This window comes from Salvelinus namaycush, unplaced genomic scaffold (assembly GCF_016432855.1).
Source record: "Salvelinus namaycush isolate Seneca unplaced genomic scaffold, SaNama_1.0 Scaffold256, whole genome shotgun sequence".
NCBI lineage: Eukaryota > Metazoa > Chordata > Actinopteri > Salmoniformes > Salmonidae > Salvelinus > Salvelinus namaycush.
Genome location: NW_024059408.1, coordinates 29,592 through 52,486, shown reverse-complemented (window position 1 = coordinate 52,486; position 22,895 = coordinate 29,592). Strand labels below are relative to the sequence as shown.

Below are 22,895 nucleotides of genomic sequence, written 5' to 3'. Positions count from 1 at the left end.
TCAGAATGTTTCATTTTGTACAGAAAATATTTGCTGTAGTTTCTTTCATTATGTTCTATATCCGTTGTTGCTTTGCTCTGAGAAAAAGAAGTGACTTGGATGTATTCTCAAAGTATATATTTGATATCTACTCAAGTAGCTATTCATTGATGAACATCCAGACCAGGTTCAATCCCTACCACTAGAGGACAGTGCTGTTCATGGGAAAAACAACATACAGTACCATACAATTTTATAGTATTTACAATTTAATACGGATCAGAATATTCCTACATTTATACAACATTCATTGACAGTATTTTACAGGCTAAGCACATATCATGTATACATACAGTACACAAATATATTAAATATTATTATTAAAATAATTTTTTGTACAAAAACAATGTGTTCTTTTATCAAAAGGGAATACATATCAGATGTATATTTTCACACCCCATTGGCTACACTCTTTTATGGTCCAATAGAAACAGTCTACATAGAGGTGGTCCTGCCCTCTCTTGATGCCAGTCAGAATCTTCTGATATTTCTCTGCTTTCTACAGCTGGTCACATTTCAATTGTGTCCGCCATCTTTTTTCCCCCCAAGTGGTTCAGTTCTCGGTCATGCTCAGTATCTGTCACCGTACTCCTCCTCTACCTGTTGCCGGGCTAGCATGGCCTGTATCAGAGCACTACCAGTGCCTGACGCATCTGGGTGCTGTGAAGAAGCAGGCGCCCGGTAACACTCGCTCTCCTCCTCCTCTGCTCTCTGCCTGGCCTGCATGACCTGCATCATCGCACTGGACGTTGATGACACTGGATGTTCTGAATGAACTGGCGCCCGGTAAAACTCGTCCTCTTCCTGCTCTGACTCCGCCCTCTGCCTGGCTTGCATCACCTGTATCATCGCACTGGGTAATGCGTTTACTGGATTCTGTGACTGAACTGGCGCCCGGTAAAACTCGTCCTCATTCTGTGACTCCGCCCTTTGCCTGGCTTGCATGGCCTGTATCAGTGCACTGGAGGACGCAGGTGTTTGGTCTGCAGGAAATGGCACCCCGTGATAACTGGCTACATCCTGGTCCTCTGCGTATTGCCTGGCTAGCATGGCCTGCATCATAGCACTGGATGTCGTAGAGACTGAGTGGCCGGAAGGCATAGGCACACCGAAAGAGCTGCTGCTGTCGCCATTCTCTTGCTCCAACCGCTGTCGGGCAATCAGAGCCTGGAGCATGCCAGTGGAGGATTCATTTTCCTGTCTTTTCCTGACCTGATTGAGATAAAGGGTCATAGTTCAAGTATGACATTTGAAATAAATAGGAGTTTAGGTATTTATTTAAGTTCGATAGTCTCAAGGTCATTTCTCTTTGATCCTCTCACCTGTTTTTTCTTTTTCTGTTTGTTCTGCTTGGATTTCTGAAGGGTCTGTAGCTTCTGCAACAAGAATGCCTTGTCCTTCCCTTCCTAATAAAGGGAGTGAGAGAGAGAAAGAGAGAGAGCGAGAGCGAGACAACCAGAGAGAGAGAGAGTGAAAGAGAGAGAGCGAGAGCGAGACAACCAGAGAGAGAGAGAGTGAAAGAGAGAGAGAGAACGTTCTAGACAGTCAATACAATTCATAAAAACAACAAATGAACAACATCAACACTGCACATTCAAATGACTTCAGCTAAATATATTACTCCGGCACTTCAACATCCTCATAACGTAGACACAACCACTTCAGACACAACAGCTCTGATGGACGAGACACGTCGGACCAGACAGCTCACTAGAACTCACATTAACAATCTGCTGTCTCAGTAGAATGATAAGCAGCCGGCGTCCCTCAGTGATCTGCCTGAAGATGTAAATGAAGACACTGTGGAAAGGAGGCCAGTCCGTGAGTTTGTATTACAGTATGTGAAAGGGAAAAGTAGGCACTTAATGTCATAAAGTGCAATGAGATTGTATTTGAAGGCTTGATCCGGTAGACAGCGTTATAAAAGCTGAATGTATTGCTTGATAGGACTTCAGTATGCTGCTTCAAGGCAGGAAGCCTAGCGATTAAGAGCGTTGGGCCAGTAACCGAAAGGTCGCTGGTTTGAATCACTAAGCTGACTAGGTGAAAAATCAGTCGATGTGCCCTTGAGCAAGGCACTTCACCCTAAGTGCTCCTGTAAGTCGCTCTGGATAAGTGTGACTAGCAAAATGTACAAGTCAATCTTTTGACAAACAGCTCAAACGATCAATAATTAGGAATCATGATCAAGTTAAGTTTATGCCTTATATCACATTTTCAAGACAACTGTCACTTTACCGTAAGACTGCGCTTTAAAAGTACTTGTTACCTTCATAAACACAACTTTAACCCAACATAACCACCTCAACATGAACAAAGATGAACTCACAGGATGATGAGAGAGACCAGGAAGTAGAATATCTCACTCCTGATGACGTGCTGGTAGATCCAGACAGTCCACTGAAACGCATCCACCCCGTTCAGATCGTCCATCCAGATCTGTACTGCACTGAAGGTGGTGTTGAGGCCCCTGAAGGGCCCACACTTGTCTGAGGGGGGCAGACTGGGGGAGGGATCAGGGGAGACACGGCAGTTTGAAATGCTTAGGTCAGAGAAAAGGAGCCAAAGTCATCCAACTTTCAATCAACCAACTTTCAATCATCCAACTTTCAATCATCCAACTTTCAATCAACCAACTTTCAACACATTTTCAACTTTCTTACTAGAAGGTTTAAGTATAGCGTCATGCTTTTGAATAGCTGCTAATCAAACAGCATGATTCCACGGACTATCTCAGCCTCTAAAATTAAACCAAACTGAATCAAGTTTATCTCTTGGTTATCAATGAATTACTACAGTTCTTCTGAACAAGTCATATTTATCCAGAACTAGATGGAATCTGAACCAATCCATATATCTACAGGTGTTTGTTTGGCCTTGCCTTAATCTATGACAGCCTTAACACAACATTAAGTTAACATGGCCTTGCCTTAATCTATGACAGCCTTAACACAACATAAGTCCCTAGACTAGCCTTGCCCTGACCACTTATACACCTACGTCCACACGGTGTAGGCCACCATGGACAGAGCCCCTACGAAGGAAGGGAAGAAGAGGATAGCGATGAAGATGGTTTGCATCTGAGCCGCCCTGCCGGCTCGCCTGGGGGGCTGGCAGTTCTGGGTCAGGCTGACCTGGAGGACACAAAGTATAGACAGGGCATTACAGAGCTGGAGAGGGAGATAGAGAGAGGAGGAGCCTGTTGACGGTGTCTTGGCAACGGCACGATTTGATGAACAGGTAAACAAACAATGACCTTTGACATTAAGGGAGAACTGAGAGTAACAACTAACCTGCACCTTAACCAGGAATAAAATAATTTTTGATTTGTCAGGGAGGTATTTATTTGTATTTTATTTCACCTTTATTTAACTAGGCAAGTCAGTTAAGAACAAATTCTTATTTACAATGACGGCCTACCAAAAGGCATAAAGAGAGACATAAGACAACAACAAAGCAAGGCAGCAGCACATGACAACCCAACATGGTAGCAACACAACATGGTAACAGTACAAAACATGGTACAAACATTATTGGGCACAGAACAGCACAAAGGGCAAGACGGTAGAGACAACATTACATCACGCAAAGCAGCCACAACTGTCAGGAAGAGTGTCCATGATCGAGTCTTTGAATGAAGAGATTGAGATAAAACTGTCCAGTTTGAGTGTTTGTTGCAGCTTGTTCCAGTCGCTGGCTGCAGCGAACTGAAAAGAGGAGTGACCCAGGGATGTGTGTGCTTTGGGGACCTTTAACAGGTATCATATTATTGTATTTGATCAACTAAATCCTTTATTGCAGACACCTTCCACTTGTAGTTTTTTCCCCAGATGAATTGATGAACATGTAATGATTTCCCTGTATATACCACAGGGAAAACATCTCTTTTCATTCCCAGGACACTCATATATATTTCATCATTGTATTGTAAAATCCTAGTGACCATCGCTACCATCTATGAATAGAGCTAATTCTATGCCATTCAACCGTGTCATGAAACCTTCAGCACCCTCTTCAGAAGAGAGTAACACGAGCCTGGCCCATTCTGCTATGGCATGGTATCTAGGGCAGTGAATCAACACCAAGGTTCAGCTTACTGTCACCTGAGTCAGCCATGTTCCTGTGTGGCTCAGTTGGTTGGAGTGCTGCACTAGCAATAACCAGTCCTGCAGGGGTCACATTGCCACACTAAAAATGTACTCACTCTCTGTACTATAAAATACCTTTTTTTCACTGTACTGAATATGTACTCACTGCTTTGGATAAGAAGTGTCTGCTAAGGGGCCTATGTTATCTACCGTACTGAACAGGTTACCTTCTTTAGGTAGAAGAACCGTACTGAACAGGTTACCTTCTTTAGGTAGAAGAACCGTACTGAACAGGTTACCTTCTTTAGGTAGAAGAACCGTACTGAACGGGTTACCTTCTTTAGGTAGAAGAACCGTACTGAACGGGTTACCTTCTTTAGGTAGAAGAACCGTACTGAACGGGTTACCTTCTTTAGGTAGAAGAACCGTACTGAACAGGTTACCTTCTTTAGGTAGAGGAACCGTACTGAACAGGTTACCTTCTTTAGGTAGAAGAACCGTACTGAACAGGTTACCTTCTTTAGGTAGAAGAACCGTACTGAACAGGTTACCTTCTTTAGGTAGAGGAACCGTACTGAACAGGTTACCTTCTTTAGGTAGAAGAACCGTACTGAACAGGTTACCTTCTTTAGGTAGAGGAACCGTACTGAACAGGTTACCTTCTTTAGGTAGAGGAACCGTACTGAACAGGTTACCTTCTTTAGGTAGAAGAACCGTACTGAACAGGTTACCTTCTTTAGGTAGAGGAACCGTACTGAACAGGTTACCTTCTTTAGGTAGAGGAACCGTACTGAACAGGTTACCTTCTTTAGGTAGAAGAACCATACTGAACAGGTTACCTTCTTTAGGTAGAGGAACCGTACTGAACAGGTTACCTTCTTTAGGTAGAAGAACCGTACTGAACAGGTTACCTTCTTTAGGAAGAAGAACCGTACTGAACATGTTACCTTCTTTAGGAAGAAGAACCATACTGAACAGGTTACCTTCTTTAGGTAGAAGAACCATACTGAACAGGTTACCTTCTTTAGGTAGAGGAACCGTACTGAACAGGTTACCTTCTTTAGGTAGAAGAACCGTACTGAACGGGTTACCTTCTTTAGGAAGAAGAACCGTACTGAACAGGTTACCTTCTTTAGGAAGAAGAACCGTACTGAACGGGTTATCTTCTTTAGGTAGAAGAACCGTACTGAACGGGTTACCTTCTTTAGGTAGAAGAACCGTACTGAACGGGTTACCTTCTTTAGGTAGAAGAACCGTACTGAACGGGTTACCTTCTTTAGGAAGAAGAACCGTACTGAACAGGGTACCTTCTTTAGGTAGAAAAACCGTGCTGAACAGGTTACCTTCTTTAGGAAGAAGAACCATACTGAACAGGTTACCTTCTTTAGGTAGAAGAACCATACTGAACAGGTTACCTTCTTTAGGTAGAAGAGGATGAAAAACTTGATTATCTGTATCACTGGGAGGAGGGGAGAGAAGTAGATTCCGATCCTGCAGACAGAAAAACATGGTTATAAAAATTGACCATATCTCATCCACAGTACTGTGTTATGTTTTACTATGAAAATAGATGGAGCTATAGATTAACAGAGATTAGAGTCGAGGACAGCACAGTTCAGTACAGTAGAGTACATTAGAGCTCAGTACAGTACATTAGAGTAGAGTACAGTAGAGTCCACTACAGTAGAGCACTGTACAGTAGAGTACATTAGAGCACAGTACAGTAGAGTACATTAGAGCACAGTACAGTAAAGTAGAGTACAGTAGTGTAGAGTACATTAGAGCACAGTACAGTAGAGTAGAGTACAGTAGAGTATAGTACATTAGAGCACAGAACAGTAGAGTAGAGTACATTAGAGCACAGTAGAGTACAGTAGAGTACGGTACAGTACAGTAGAGTACAGTAGAGCACAGTACAGTAGAGTCCAGTAGAGTAGAGTACAGTAGAGTCCAGTACAGTACAGTACAGTAGAGTCCAGTACAGTAGAGCACAGTAGAGTACAGTACAGTACAGTAGAGTACAGTACAGTACAGTACAGTACAGTACAGTAGAGTCCAGTACAGTACAGTACAGTCCAGTAGAGTCCATTAGAGTACAGTACAGTACAGTACTGTACAGTACAGTAGAGTACAGTACAGTACAGTAGAGTCCATTAGAGTACAGTAGAGTACAGTAGAGCACAGTACAGTACAGTAGAGTACAGTACAGTACAGTAGAGTACAGTAGAGTCCATTAGAGTACAGTAGAGTACAGTAGAGCACAGTACAGTACAGTAGAGTACAGTACAGTACAGTAGAGTACAGTAGAGCACAGTAGAGTCCATTAGAGTACAGTACAGTACAGTAGAGTCCAGTAGAGTACAGTACAGTACAGTAGAGCACAGTACAGTACAGTAGAGTACAGTACAGTACAGTAGAGTACAGTAGAGCACAGTAGAGTACAGTAGAGTCCATTAGAGTACAGTACAGTACAGTAGAGTCCAGTAGAGTACAGTACAGTAGAGTACAGTGTAATGAAATAACGTCAGTACCATGCCAGGGTCTGTGCATAGATCAGGTCAAGGACATTCCTGGCAACGTCAAACTCTGGAACTCCCAGGCTCTGTATGCATTTAGTCCCAATGACACTGGTGGAGAAAAGAACAAAGGAGTTACCGAAGAGCATTTTTCAATGAACCCTTATGAGATGCCTCACTGAAACTTTCCCTCAAAACAGAAAGATGAGTTACAATATAGAATTCTACTGCATAATGTAGCATTTTTTAGCTTTAAGTGAACACGTTATGGCAAAATGTGTTTTGAAAATGCCACTCACTTGCTCAAGAACTCTCCAAAGAAGGATCCTAACATTACGAAGAGGAAGTCCATAATCACCAGTCTGTACAAGGCTTGTCCTACGATGGACTCCCAGCACTAAGACACATGGTTGTAATCAAAGTGGTGGATGAACATACAGTAGATATTAGTGACAATCAAAAATATTTTTGAAAGCATGCATGTGATTTGGTTTAAAGGTACTTACTGAAAATGTATTGGCCACATCCTTGATCCAGTAGTAGCAGAGAATAGCCAGAATGGACATCTTGAGAATGACATTTCTAAAAAGGAAAAAGGCATTCAAAACATCAGTCTTCTAAAACATTGTACAGTATATGACCTTTCTGTTTTTTCCTAATATTTTATTAAGCATATTTAGAATTTACACATTACTGTAATATTTCATTCATCCATTGCTTTAAATTGATCATTGAGCAAATTGTTTTGATCAATCGATTTCAATATACAGTACCAGTCAAAAGTTTGGACACACCTACTCATTCCAGGGTTTTTCTTTATTTTTACTATTTTCTACATTGTAGATTAATAGTGAAGACATCAAAAGTAGGTATTAGCACATATGAAATCATGTAGTAACCAAAAAAGTGTTAAACAAATCAAATTTTATCAAGAATATTCATATCCTTGCTTCAGGTCCTGAGCTACAGGCGGTTAGATTTGTGTATGTCATTTTAGGCGAAAATTGGGCAAAAACCATCAAGCGCTATGATGAAACTGGCTCTCATGACGACCTCCACAGGAAAGCAAGACCCAGAGTTACCTCTGCTGCAGAGGATAAGTTCATTAGAGTTACCAGACTCAGAAATTGCAGCCCAAATAAATTCTTCACAGAGTTCAAGTAACAGACACATCTCAACATCAACTGTTCAGAGGAGACCGTGTGAATGGTCGAATTGCTGCAAAGAAACCCCTACTTAAGGAAACCAATAAGAAGAACAGACTTGCTTGGGCCAAGAAACACGAGCAATGGACATTAGACCGGTGGAAATCTGTCCTTTTGGTCTGATGAGTCCAAATTTGAGATTTTTGGTACAAACCGCCGTGTTTTGTGAGACGCAGAGTAGGTGAACGAATGATCTCTGCATGTGTGGTTCCCACCGTGAAGCATGGAGGAGGATTTGTGATGGTGTGGGGGTGCTTTGCTGGTGACATTGTCAGTGATTTATTTAGAATTCAAGGCACACTTAACCAACATGGCTACCATAGCATTCTGCAGCGATACGCCATCCCATCTGGTTTGCGCTTAGCGGGACTATCATTTGTTTTTCAACAGGACAATGACTCAACACACCTACAGGCTGAGTAAGTGCTATTTGACCAAGAAGGAGAGTGATGGAGTGCTGCATCAGATGACCTGGCCTCCACAATCACCCGACCTCAACCCAATTGAGATGGTTTGGGATGAGTTGGACCGCAGAGTGGAAAAGGAAAAGCAGCCAACAAGTGCTCAGCATATGTGGGAACTCCTTCAAGACTGTTGGAAAAGCATTCCAGGTGAAGCTTGTTGAGAGAATGCCAAGAGTGTGCAAAGCTGTCATCAAGGCAAAGGGTGGCAACTTTGAACAATCTAAAATGTATTTTGTTTTGTTTAACACTTTTTTGGTTACTACATGATTAGGTGTATCTAAACTTTTGACTGGCAGTGTATGTATTTTCGTTCAAATATTTTTTTAAATGTGTTTAGTATCCATCTCTAACCTGACTATGATGGCATAGACCTGCATGCGAGGGTTGGAGTAGTGTTCTATCTTTTTGAACAGAGAGTAGAAGAGAGGGACGACCAGATTGATCAGGGACACCACAAAGGGGAGGAGGAGAGTAGCGGCCTCCTCCAGGAGAGAGCCGGAAGCTTTATCCGCTGACTTCCTCGTCCGCTGGAAAGATACCATAGTAGGTCAGTTTGTTCTGATCTAAGGACAGTTTTGTGTTTCCCCCATGTTAAAAAGAGGCTTTGGAGAGGGTGAGCTATTCATAGATCAGTGCCTAGAAGCAACCAGCCTGGAGAAAATATAAGACACTGAAGCCTGGACATAATCAATCACAGCTTTAGCAAAATAGTGTCCAGTTTCCATTTGAGATTTACCCCGGTGTTTTACACAAAAGGCTCAGATTTTTCTGTTTCCATCTACAAGGGCCGGCACCCATGTCTCACTGGGCCATGGCTCCGGCTGACTTGCTTTGACTTGGAGCCAAAGTCCTGGGTACTTTTCAGCTGGCATTTACATAACAATGGCTAACTGTGGACTTTAACACCTTGTCACAAAGCAACTGTCTTGATGATGCAGATGTTGTTGATTCTGCTCTCCCCAAGTATTTAGCGTCACACTCCTGATGGAAACACAATAACACTTGAGCTAACATTAACATAAATCAGTGGTGACACACTGGTGTAGGGTAAGTCTTAGGTGCTCCCGAGTGGCGCAGCGGTCTAAGGCACTGCATCTCAGTGCTAGAGATGTCACTACAGGCACCCTGGTTCAAATCCAGTTTGTATCACAACAAACTGGATCGTCCTGGTTTGGCCGGTATAGGCCATCATTGTAAAAAATTATTTGTTTTTAACTGACTTGCCTAGTTAAATGAAGGTTAAATTGAAAAAAATATATAATAATAATTTGGTGGAAGTGTAGCAATGATGTCCCACTAACACCATTATAAAGACCACACCCTGTACTGCCAGGAAAGTAGTATCGTATTGATGTTATATGATTCAGATATGCTCAGGTACACACAGGCGCTATGACACACTTTGAATTACTGTACACAAGGGTATGTCTTATACAATAGTCATCGACACTGGTCCCGGAGCTACACAGTGTGCAGGCATTTGTTTTAGCACAGCGCCAACACACCTGATTCAACTAATCCCCACCTGGTCTTCATCATACTTAGATGGATCAGGGTCAGCTGATCCCCGGATCATACATTAACAACACAAGCTTTGTAAGGAAGCAACGTGTCATTGTGTCACAACGTTTATGTAAGGTCTCCCTTGGGAAAGAAATCTTCTGACCTCAATGGGACTTCCTGGTTATATAAAGGTTCATAAAATGTACCATACCGATGTGTCATATTGACACAGGAAGTAGACACTGGCGCCACAGCCCAAGGCCATGCCCGTGGAGAGGAGCCAGGTACCCAGGAAGACCCCATAGTGCTTCAGCCTCTCTGTCAGAGGTAGCAGGGCCACCTGGATCTTTTCTGATAAGGACTCCTGGAGGGGAATGGAAACATTACTTCAAAGTTATTTCACAGTTGGTTATCGGAGAGAGATCCTATTTGGGCCCCCTAACAAGTCAGAGTGCAGAGTATTCTATGTATGGAAGAGCAGATAAGTACTGAGTCACAAGTACTGGACATTTATCTAGTCTCGCAAATGTGGGATTTGTTCAGCGATATTACATTCTTTCTTGGCACAAAGCTACAGTTATGATATGGTCATGAGGTCAACAAAGCTACAGTAATGATATGGCCATGAGCTCAACAAAGCTACAGTAATAGTTTATCAAAAACAGTGACATTAGTCGCTTGTAAAAGCTTGATAACTGGCCAGCTCACACAAGATTTGTTTCTGGTTTCCGAGATTACAGTGAAAGTGACCTTGAGTTGGATGCGCAGATTGTTCTTGCGCTGTCGTACGGCTTTTTCGTTAGTCACACTGAAGTCCCAGCTACACAGGAGCTGCCAGGCTCCACCCAAGCCTGAGTCTGCAAGGACATACTTCTTCCTGAACGAGCTGGCCATGCTGCAGAGAGAGAGAGGGGGAGGTCAACAATCCACAAAAGTGGAGACAAATTTGACCCCAATAACTACCGTGGGATATGAGTCAACAGCAACTTTGGGGAAATCCTCTGCATTATCATTAACATCAGACTCGTACACTTGTAAATACAACCCATATTTTATTTATTATTATTTTTATTCATTTTCCCTTTTGTACTTTAACCATTTGCATATCGTTACAACACTATATATATATATATATATCTATAATATGAGATTTGCGATGTCTTTATTCTTTTGGAACTTCTGTGAGTGTAATGTTTACTGTTCATTTTTATTGTTTATTTCACTTTTTTATATTATCTACTTCACTTGCTTTGGCAATGTTAACATATGTTTCCCATGCCAATAAAGCCCCTTGAATTGAATTGAGAGAGACAGAGAGAAAGAGAGAGAGAACAGGGGCCCCTTTACTGCACTATTACAACATGAAGGAAAGGTTAAATAAATATCATAAAGGTATGATGTGAATGTCATGGCATTGGTGATTTGATTGACATCATACACGTGAGATCAACTGGCTTTGATAAATGATTTACTGGCACTTGAAACCAATGAAGAAGCACATGGAAACCAAACTATGCAAGACATAAATGACAGTCCATAGCAGAGTTAATAGTGGTCAATACAATGTTACTGTTACATGATCACTGTGGACTATGCTGTGCAGTCCCATCCCATACTGACCTGTAGATGAGGGCGGCTCCACACAACACCATGTAGGCTGCTATGGTGAAGAAGTAGGCCAGCTGCATGTTGTACTCAGGCCAGCCCCCTGTTCCTTGTGTTTTATTACTGTAGCCGCCATAATACATCACTGTGTGGCTGAAATAACCCTGTGGGGAAAATAGATACATCAAAATAAAAATGTTTTTATCACACAGTAACTGTTCACTGTGTGCTGACTTTACAGTACGGGGTGTAGTATGACAAATAAGTTGATCAAATTAGTAGCGTATGCTGCTATGGAATGATTCATTCAGAAGCCTCTACTAGAAGTAGTGTGAATAGTATACAACAACAAACCGCTCCGGTCAGTATCTCTAGCCCTCTGAAGCTGACCCCAGCGGGGATGTCTGGCGTGGGGTGATAGATGAGCTGGGGGATGGTGATGAAACCAAAGTTGACCAGGAAGGAGAAGATGTTGAACATCAGCAGCCATTTTAGGAACTTGAAGTAGGAGAGGACCCCCGTGCCAAATTTACCCCCGACCTCCTTCATGGTACCCCGCCACAGTTCCAGGGTCTGCCTGGCTAAAGTCATGTTAGCACCGCACCTGCGGAACGCCTGAGGGGGAAGACTGGTCTGAGAACAGTGGTGGGGGTCTTGTATGTCACAAATGCACTGTCATAGATTTCATAGCATAGCGGTCACAGAATAGGTGTAATTGTCAATAGAGGATGTGGATGATGGAACAGTAATAATGTTCAATGTAAGTAGAAAGTTATTGTATTGTAGCCTGCATGGTGGCAGTCTGTTTCTGCTTTTGCCAATGTTCAAGTGTCGCTGAATGCAGAGACAGAATGTCACCCTGGCAAATTGTATTGCTCATAAAAGGCATAAAGATTTAGTGATAGCCAACCACAGGAAGCATTGCACTTTGCCATAGTTTAATAGGGCACTGCTTGTGCAGTACAGGGACACACAGGAAGTAAAGTTGGGCATCAGGATAGGAGGTCACACAGAGACACAAAGATGTCAGAGAGTCAAACTGCTCACCAGTGAGACAGTCGTTGAGCAGTCTGAAAAGCAGTTCAGTTGCCGGGACTTTTTGAATGATTTCAACGCCAACACTTGGCCCCTAGGAGATAAGAGATCAAACAAACATAAAGATTACAGTCTGATACAGTTATGTAGCGTATGATAATAACATACGCGCATCACAGCGTTATCTCTTCATAAAATATATGACCTGTCAAAAGTTGCACAGTGCTCTTGGCTGGCTGTGTGGCTGTAAACTTTGGACTTGGCCGATGCGATGCGCTTATGGTAAACACTTCTTCCTTACCCGCATACTGCAAGAAGATGTGTGTGTGTGTGTGTGTGCGTCTGTGTGTGTGTGTGTGTGTGTGTCTGTGTGTCTGTGTGTGTGACTATTCTCCCCAATGATCTCACATTGCAAGCCTACATAACTGCACACTTGATGCCCTACCTACCTTTGTACATAGTACTTATTTTACTACCCCTGGTAATAAGTTAAACTTTCCATAGTAAAACTGAAAGAAAACAGGCACTTTTTTACCTATGACGGTGACATGACAACTATACAGTTGAAGTCGGAAGTTTACATACACCTCAGCCAAATACATTTAAACTCAGTTTTTCACAATTCCTGGCATTTAATCCTAGTAAAAATTCCCTGTTTTATGTCAGTTAGAATCACCACTTTATTTTAAGAATGTGAAATGTCAGAATAATTGTAGAGAGAATGATTCATTTCAGATTTGATTTCTTTCATCACATTCCCAGTGGGTCAGAAGTTTACATACACTCAATTAGTATTTGGTAGCTTAACTTGGGTCAAACGTTTTGGGTAGCCTTCCAAAAGCTTCCCACAATAAGTTGGGTGAATTTTGGCCCATTCCTCCTGACAGAGCTGGTGTATCTGAGTTAGGTTTGTAGGCCTCCTTGCTCGCACACGCTTTTTCAGTTCTGCCCACACATTTTCTATTGGATTGAGGTCAGGGCTTTGAGATGGCCACTCCAATACCTTGACTTTGTTGTCCTTAAGCCATTTTGCCACAACTTTGGAAGTATGCTTGGGGTCCATTTGGAAGACTCATTTGCGACCAAGCTTTAACTTCCTGACTGATGTCTTGAGATGTTGCTTCAATATATCCACATAAATATCCACCCTCATGATGCATTCTATTTTGTGAAGTGCACCAGTCCCTCCTGCAGCAAAGCACCACCACAACATGACGCTGCCACCCCCGTGCTTCACGGTTGGGATGATGTTCTTCGGCTTGCAAACCCCCCCTTTTAACTCCAAACATAACGATGGCCAAACAGTTCTATTTTTGTTTCATCAGACCAGAGGACATTTCTCCAAAAACTACGATCTTTGTCCCCATGTGCAGTTGCAAACCGTAGTCTGGCTTTTTTATGGCGGGTTTGGAGCAGTGTCTTCCTCCTTGCTGACCAGCCTTTCAGGTTATGTCGATATAGGACTCGTTTTACTGTGGATATAGATACTTTTATACCTGTTTCCTCCAGCATCTTCATAAGGTCCTTTGCTGGTGTTCTGGGATTGATTTGCACTTTTCGCACCAAAGTACGTTCATCTCTAGGAGACAGAACGCGTCTCCTTCCTGAGCGGTATGACGGCTGCGTGGTCCCATGGTGTTTATACTTGCGTACTATTGTTTGTACAGATGAACGTGGTACCTTCAGGAGTGTGGAAATTGCTCCCAAGTATGAACCAGACTCGTGGAGGCCTACAATTGTTTTTCTGAGGTCTTGGCTGATTTCTTTTGATTTTCCCATGATGTCAAGCAAAGAAGCACTGAGTTTGAAGGTAGGCCTTGAAATACATCCATAGGTACACCTCCAATTGATTCAAATGATGTCAATTAGCCTATCAGAAGCTTCTAAAGCCATGACATCATTTTCTGGAATTTTCCAAGCTGTTTAATGGCATTGTCAACTTAGTGTATGTAAACCTCTGACCCACTGGAATTGTGATACAGTGAATTATAAGTGAAATAATCTGTCTGTAAACAATTGTTGGAAAAATGATTTGTGTCATGCACAAAGTAGATGTCATAACCGACTTGCCAAAACTATAGTTTGGTAACAAGAAATTTGTGGAGTGGTTGAAAAACGAGTTTTAATGAGTCCAACCTAAGTGTATGTAAACTTCCGACTTCAACTGTACCTGATGTGTTTCTTGTCATCAAAGCTCATAGGGAGGTCTCTGATGGCCTTGATTCTGTCCCTCGTTGACATAGCAACCAGCTCTTGGACCAAGTTATGTTCCTCTGTTGGACAAAGACATGATAAGACAGATCTGTGAGGTTATTAATCATGGTATGCCTTTAAAATCAGAACTGTAATATAATACAAAAAATTATAATATAATAATACATAATATAATGTATAATATATGAGTTTATCATTGTAATTTTAGTATAAGAAGTGATGTAGGGTTAGGATTGAGCTATGAAGTCATTATATAGTAGGAAACGTCTTATACTTCAATCAGTGAGTGTATCCAGAATATGACTTCAATGGATAACATTGTCCTGAACCGATTGAAAAGAGAAACATCATATTTCTACAGGGAGAACGGTCAGGCATTCTCAACAGTTGTTGTGCCCATAGGAATACAATTCTAGTAATTTAATTTCTATGGCTGTGCCCTAGGCTCTCCATTCTTCATCCCTGACCATTTTCCATCTCATTCCTGATGTCGTCCTCAGAAAGGCCCAGATTGCCCAGAGCAGCCTCTCCTACAGGGAATAGACTCATCTTCCTCGACCCCCTGAACCTCATCGAAACATGACCTGGGAGACACAAGGACATCTAATTAAACACAGCTGACAGCCTAGCTATTACTGAGGAATTATGAGCTTAATAATGTGTGTTGAACAAATAGAAAGTCATCCATCATAGGCTTACTATTAGCACTAACAATACGGAGGATATATAATATGTTAAGCTAATAAAAAGTACTGCACATTCTATTTATTCATTTCAGATCATGTTCACCGATTGACTTGGCAAACACAATTTATTCCCATAATTCCAGTGCCAACAAGTGAACTTACAAAGAACGGCATGCACATACAACTTACAATATATCATGGTTTATTGGTTCACGCACTGACATGGTGCTTGATTGCACAAGGAAGTGGTTTTAGGTGGCTTGAAAGGGGAGACCCCCCATCACATTGCATGGGTGTGTTGTGAGTCAATATTTACAATGTGTAAATAAGCGTTAGCTGCTGATGATCAACTTTGATTAAACCAAATCAAATAGAGGTGGTTAAAAAAAGGTTTCCAAAAGGTGTTCCCCATAGCAGAACCCTTCTTGGTTCCAAGTATAACCATTTTAGGTTGCAGGTAGAACCCATTGGGTTCCATGTAGAACCTGAAACCAAAAGGGTTCTTTGTGGAACCAATAAGGGTTCTTCAAAGGGTTCTCCTATATGCAAAGGGTTCTCCTATGGGGACAGCCAAATAACCCTTTTAGGTTCTAGATAGCATATTTTTTTCTAAGAGTGTACTATATTTCACATACATTTGACAAACGCAGTAGCATGACTAACTGACAATGAAAGAAGATGAATGTGCAAGTAGAGGTACTGGGGTGCAAAGGAGCAAAAAATAAATAACAATATGGGGAGGAGGTAGTTGGGTGGGCTATTTACAGATGAGCTATGTACAGGTGCAATGATCGGTAAGCTGCTCTGACAGCTGATGCTTAAAGTTAGTGAGAGAGATATAAGAATCCAGCTTCAGTGATTTTTGCAATTCGTTCCAGTCACTGGCAGCAGAGAACTGGAAGGAAAGGCGTCCAAACGAGGAGTTGGCTATGGGATGACCATAGAAAACACCTAATCATCAGTCCTCGTGATGAGACCGTATTACCTGGATTGTGTTCATTAGGCAACAAATGGAAGAAAACAGACTGAAACAGGGAGGGACTACCTGGACTTGTCCAAAAAGAAATGCTCATTGTAACATTTCGTTGTAAAACGTTTTGCTACGTTTTGCCCTAATCAATACAGCCCTGTAAACTGTTAGCACCATAGTTTCCCGGGATGTTATTTTTCTGCCAACTTCCTTGTGCTGCCTGTTTACCTTTGGGTAATGTTTTATTAGACATTGGATCGTCAAATCATCCTCTTAAGGATCTGACCCTTTTTTCCCCAATTTTCGCCTAAAATTACATACCCAAATCTAACTGCCTGTAGCAAGGATAGTGCAACAACTAACCTCAAAGGTTCTTATGATCAAAGGGACCAACTAAAGAAGTAAAGTAAGGAAGTAAATAGAGAGTAATCTACTGTATGTGCTTTAGAAGTGGTTTGAACAGTACCTGAAGTTGCAGATGGAAGTCGAACAGGAGGCATTGTGTCATAATGCGTTGCCTGGTCGATCTGGTACCCGCTGTGATCTGAACATCATGGAGAACAGAACACTACATTCATTAATTGCATCCACCTAATTTTCGACCGTTGCTATGGGCACAGCCAAACAACGGAAGTGATGGATTCGATTTCTGCTTTACTTACCTAGTGCAGCGTGCATGTGGCAAATTTGCTCGAGTAAATTATTTGAAGGAGTCCATTTGTAGAGTATTAAAGTCAAGTAAACAAGTGTAAGTGTAATTGTATATGTATTTCATTCAAGTTCTCAAACGTTAGCTAGACCTACTAGTAGTTATGTTGTGATAATTACGTTAATTGTCAAAAACAAAGCCAAAAACTATAACGATAACTATACTGATAAACTATAGTCTACATAACTATAAAACGTTGGTGAGCATCCACACTAGAGGAAAGTTTATCGAGTATTGTTCTGCAGTCCTGCACCTGTCAATCAACTGATCAACGCATTCTACTGCACACCGCCTATTAATAAGGTGGTAACACAAGACCATTCACGAGGTCTAACGCACAGATACTGGTTCAGACCAGTGCTTTCAGGGTGTGTTCATTGTCATAGTGACAACTGCAAATAATACTTCAATGTACATCTAGGCCAAATGAAAAATAATATAGTAACTCGTATTTAAATGTAGCAATTGAACAACAAACGCAGAGCCTGCACATATTTTACAGCATCTCATTGCCTCATTGCTCAAGTGGTTTGCAAGTGATTTCCATTTTTCTAATGGTTGTCAATTCCTTTGTGTCTTGTTTTTCACTGTGCTCGCCTAGGCTATGTACTGTACAACTATTTGCAATGCATCAGTGCAACAATGTTATAATCATAACAGGCCAAAGGTGATCAATCACACCAACACACTTTCTCTCCTCAATTTTCCCCGAAATTGATTTTCTATGCTGTAGGCCTGTTATACATTCAGCAAATAGTAAAAGCAAGCCTGCTTCTTTCCCTGAATAGGCTATTAGGCTTTGTAAAAAAAAAAGTATACAAAGAAATGTCCTATAGCTTTTGTAGCCTATAGCTTCCCTGGGATTTCACCAGAAGAGGAATCGCCTATTGCAGAGAGGCTGAGGGGCTTGTTATAGCCTGTTACGCACGGGAACAGCTGGAAAAGAGGTGAGTGATGTGTAGCTGAAGTAAGAAGCTAAATATTAGCTAGTTATTAGGCCATGCATTAGATAAATATTAGAGCTATAGTCTAAATATTTACCTGTCAAAGTCCGTTACAAGATTATGAAATGGCAAATCTGCAGTACGGCCCTCCAGGCTGCGCTCTGTGGTTCACCGGCACGCAAAGTTCCATTATTGATTAGGCATAGGATTACGTTTTTAGACAATACATTATTGTACCTGGGCTACAACAACACAGTGCAACGAGGAATGTATTATTGTTATGAAGTGAGTACACAACTATTGTCCATAGGCTGTAAACTGCAGTGATGTAGGCTCATTTGAATAACCGCTCAAACGTCCTGTTTTGTTTCATTCCGACATAACTGCATAGGCCTACAGCCTATAGGCCTGATTATGCAACCATTTGGATCAGTTCAGGTCTATTCGCGACAGTTTAGAAGCACAAGAAAGGTACATTAGCAGGCCACTCATATGGTGTATTTTGTCAGGAAGTAGCCCGGTGTTAAGATAGGCCTACTATAGGAAAATATGGGCTTCTCCTTTCCAACTCCCCGCTCGTAATGCTGTAGCCTATTTCACATTCAGCAAGCGAGTGCACGCGTGCATCTATCCTCCAATAGGCGGTTAGTAGGCTAAAGAAGAAAGGTCCAAATAAGGGTCCAAAAAGCTTTTGTACTCTGTCTTTTCCTGGGACTCCTCAAGATTTAAGAGGAATAGCTGTGTCAGTGGCCAGGTGCGTAATTGCACAACAGAACAAAGACAGACAGGCTCGAGATGTAGCCTATAGCCTAAGTAGAAGTGTATGCATATTAGACCATTATTTAAAGCTCAATGTTTGGCTTAATACTATAGTGAATATATCCAGTCAATGTACAAAGCAAAATAAAAAAAGTTGATCAGATAACGAAATCATAGGTAGCTCTACACTGGGTGCGTTCCGGAGGCTGCGCTGAGTGCGCGCCCTCCCAGTCCCCGGGTTTGCAGCTGGAAAAGCTACCATATGTTTAAGATTTTTTAGGGACAATAAATGTATCCTATCTATGCTACCACAACACAATGTAATGAAGAATGTTATTATTGTTTTCAAGTGAGTACAAAACTGTAGTCTAGCCTGTAAACTGCAGTGAATATCCTATGCCATTTGAAAAACCGCTCAAAAGCCTGGCGTTTTGAATACATCCCGGTAATCATTTCGAAATAACTGCATCTAGCCTGCCTGATTGGGAAACCATTTGAATCAGTTATGTTTTCTCTCTCTGCAGTTTAGTCTACAAGGTCCAGCACATAAGGCAAGTAATATGTTGGTTGTTTCGCTATCAGAAACATGCCAAATGCAAGGATTTTTAGTGGAGCACATATGAATTATGATAAAGCATGAGCGCGGAGGAAGTTGTATCACAAGATGTTGGTGGTACCTTAGTTGGGGAGGACGGGCTCATGGTACTGGCTGGAGAGGAATTAGTGGAATGGTATCAAATACATCAACACATGGTTTAATGCCATTCCAATCGCTCAATTCCAGCCATTATTATGAGCCATCCTCCCCTCAGCAGCCTCCACTGATGTTGTAGCAATAGTTTGAGCGTTTGGCTTCCGTGTTTTAAAAGCGTTAGAAAACTAGTTGGATATGGTACCTATAACAACATTGAAAACACAAATAATTAACCAAACAGAAGGCAGGAAGTAATAGAAGAAATTCAAAGTCACTTAGCAACACAGAACCTGAAGACCAGCCACACTGAAATACTACTCCATTCCCAACCTGGACTCAGGGGTAGACTTAACATAGTAAAGTAAATCCAGACACTCCTATTAGTACGATATGTTACATTTCATATGGTACTGTATGTATTCATTTGTGGATGTTCATCCATTTCATATGATATGTTACGAATGACAATTCAAACAATATGTTACGAATTGCGATTCGTACAATATGTTACGAATTGGCAACGCATATGGTATGTTACGAATTCCAATTTGTTGTGGCTAACGTTAGCTAGGTGGCTAAGTGGCTAATGCTAACATTAGCTAGGTGGCTAATGTTAGCTAGGCTAGGTGTTAAGGTTAGGGTTAAGGTCAGGGTTAAGGTTAGAGTTAGGTTAAAGGGTTAAAGGCGTTGGCAATGAGGCCCTTTATCTACGTCCCCAGAGTAGGATGAACTCATAGATACCATTTTTATGTCTCTATGTGCAGTTTGAAGGAAGTTGCTAACTAGCACTAGCACAATTGCTAACTAGCGTAAGCGCTATTGCTACTAAGCATTGGCTGCGAAACTACCTCAAACTTCCTTCATACTGGACTTATGTAAACATACCAAACGTAACATATCATACTAATTTGAGTGTCAATGATATATATTTACTATGTTACGTCTAGTCTATGCAACCAGGCTGCCATTCCAACAAAATCATGGCCATACTATCCTCTCAGAACCCGGAACCAAATCTTGGAGGAGAGACTACCCTTACTACAGCACAAGGAATCATATTTCTCTTATCTGTTTACAATACAATCTCCCATCAGAAAACGTGTGTACTGCCATTACATCAGTGTGTGGCTGTACATTATTTGTTTCTATTGTCTAATTCATCAATTAAATCAAACATCGACTTACTGAGGTCATGCTGCTGCCATCGTGGGCTCTCCGACCGGGGAGGAAGGAGACCCATGGGAATGCTGTCTCTGCCCCTCCAGCTCCCCTCCTGCCACCCGCCCCAGGGCACTCTCTCCTGGGCATCGTCGTAGCTGGACTGGACCCCTCCTGGGAGCTGCTGAAGGTCGGACCTGCCCCTCTCCCCCGCGGCTCCATCATCCCTGGGGTAGGGGTTACCATGGGGGTTACTGTGATGGGATTGGGATTTCCTGGAAGGACTTTGGAGAGAAGGACGGAGGAGATAACATTACTGGTGTGTTGTTGTATAAACCCTGCATCAGTCAGTCCAACACCTTAATCATTACACTCATAAGGTTGCTGATGGTGTTCTAAGAATCATGCTACAATATTATTATAGACATATGACATCTGTCATAGACAATAATGTTTTTTTTCTGAGGCGCTACAAAGTGAGTCGCTTATAAGAAATACCATTACTTTGGTCACACCACTGAAGGTTCATGACCGTCTCTAGTACTTAGCACAACATTAACTTAAAATTACAACAAACTCCTTGTACTGTAACACAACCTTCAACACACAAAGGAGGAGAATTGGACCACTTTGAAAGTATTCAATTCAGGGATAGCTTCCTGCTACAATATGTGATGGCACTGGCATTATAAAAAATCTGACACCAATTGAGAGATTAGAGATGATGTGACCAAGCACAATGATGGTTTACATTTAAATATACAGAACAAAAGATCCTCTCAGTATTATTTTCTAATACTGGACCATTATGTTTTACTTCACTTCTCATATTTGTGTTATTTGTGCCCTCTCCCCCAAAACATTTTTAAGAGCTGTCCGTCACAACATGTCATTCAGGTCCTCTACCCATTACCCAGAGGTTTGATTAACTGTACCCAGTTAAAGCAGAATAATAACAAACATTCAAACACAATCGTACAAGTTGACACACATACCTCCTATCTATCTCCAGGGTGTCACTGTCATGATAGGCAGTGTTGTTATATCCTCCAGTGTTGTTGTAGTGCGACATAGGGATCCTTGGCTTGATCTTCTTCTATAGTGGTTAACCCGGCGGTGGTTTCGGTCCGTCCCCCTCTTCTCTAGTTCCCTGGAGGTCTGAAAGGGCCTCCTACTGTATTCTCAGTAAAACAATTAGTGAGAATCAGCTTGCCATTACATAAAATGAGAACTGGAAACGAGACATAAACGTGCCACTAGCAACAAGACCCCCTTGGGTATAAAGAAGGGGCAAATACAAGACTTCTGAGATCATACCTCGACGCTATTCCCATCTTCTTTTCACAAATAAAGCTGTGCTATCTAATACACATCACATGTTTTGGATTGAATGGCTGTATTCAGTAAGTTATTTAACTCCCCTGTCCTATCCCTGTGTATATCATTATTTATTAACACAGGGATATGGTTTCTGTTTTGCCATGGTCTGTGCCTCAGTGCTGCCCTATGGCAGTAAGGTAGGCAAAGTAGAAATAACAAATTCCTGAGCAACAAAGTCTGGAAAGAGATCTGACTAACAAATATGTTGACATGGTAGTTTATTGTGGGAAAAACACATAGTCATATGTGACAGTGAATCTTTGTGTTGTCGAATTATGAGAAATATAACCATGTTTCAAATAATAATAGTATACATTGCTGTTGGATAAAGTAACAATTTAAACCTATTGTATCAAACAATTGTTTAAAAGAATAAATCCACAGAGTGTAATTACCTGGTTAATGTGCTGCTTATTCAGGGAAATCTGCTGGCTGCTTGAACAGATGTTGCAGTCCGAGGCTGCCTCCCTTTTTCCTTATAATCCAGGTTTGAAGTGCCAACTGTGGTAGCTAGAGTGTAGCTCTGAGAGATCTACCTTTGTTGAACTTTATCACTGTGTGTCTGTCAGACTACCCGGAACTGTGCACTTGAAATAAAGGTAAAAGTCCGGTGGTTCTAAATGCCGTATGCAAATCTAATAGGTGCTATGGTTGGCATAATGACAACTATTTCCAAATGATTCCCATAGGACGTGAAAATTAATTGGCATAATAAGATATGGGACGGCCAAGGGCTCAACTGTGTTATTACGAATGACTGCATGTGCAGTGTGCAATAGGATAGGGAATTGCAATGAAGAGCCATAATGATTAACTTTCGTCTTCGACTCTCTATTTAAAACGCAATGTCAAACAAAATGTTGAATTATGTGAATAGCAGCATAATAAACAATTAAATTGTTATTTGGACATTTTTTATTATTTCA

General features: G+C 41.6%; 1 protein-coding gene across 2 annotated transcripts; it reads right to left on the bottom strand.

Moving 5' to 3' along the window:
• Positions 1–227: 227 nt before the first annotated feature.
• On the bottom strand, positions 228–22,718 carry LOC120039135 (transmembrane channel-like protein 5). 2 transcript variants are annotated; one of them, XM_038984657.1, is made up of 21 exons: positions 22,365–22,718; positions 21,585–21,770; positions 20,617–20,873; positions 16,792–16,869; positions 15,137–15,253; positions 14,626–14,728; positions 12,468–12,549; positions 11,775–12,035; positions 11,436–11,584; positions 10,566–10,710; positions 10,027–10,179; positions 8,664–8,839; positions 7,150–7,225; positions 6,943–7,040; positions 6,659–6,754; positions 5,543–5,618; positions 3,040–3,173; positions 2,369–2,542; positions 1,761–1,839; positions 1,362–1,445; positions 228–1,251 (listed from the first exon to the last, which is right to left on the bottom strand). In XM_038984657.1, exons 2-21 carry the CDS (start codon positions 21,659–21,661, stop codon positions 610–612), a joined length of 3,057 nt encoding a protein of 1,018 aa, XP_038840585.1. In that variant the 5' UTR covers positions 21,662–21,770; positions 22,365–22,718; the 3' UTR covers positions 228–609. The 2 variants fall into 2 exon arrangements, with proteins under 2 accessions (XP_038840585.1, XP_038840583.1); XM_038984655.1 differs by having other exon boundaries at positions 21,585–21,763.
• Between the last annotated feature and the right edge of the window lie 177 nt (positions 22,719–22,895).

Excerpts from the sequence above, each read along its gene's own strand:
- LOC120039135 (XM_038984657.1), bottom strand. The coding sequence starts at position 21,661 with ATGTCGCACTACAACAACACTGGAGGATATAACAACACTGCCTATCAT. Across the intron at positions 20,874-21,584 it reads ACCCTGGAGATAGATAGGAG|TCCTTCCAGGAAATCCCAAT; the intron begins GTATGTGTGTCA and ends TTCTCTCCAAAG. Across the intron at positions 7,226-8,663 it reads GTCTATGCCATCATAGTCAG|AAATGTCATTCTCAAGATGT; the intron begins GTTAGAGATGGA and ends TTTCCTTTTTAG.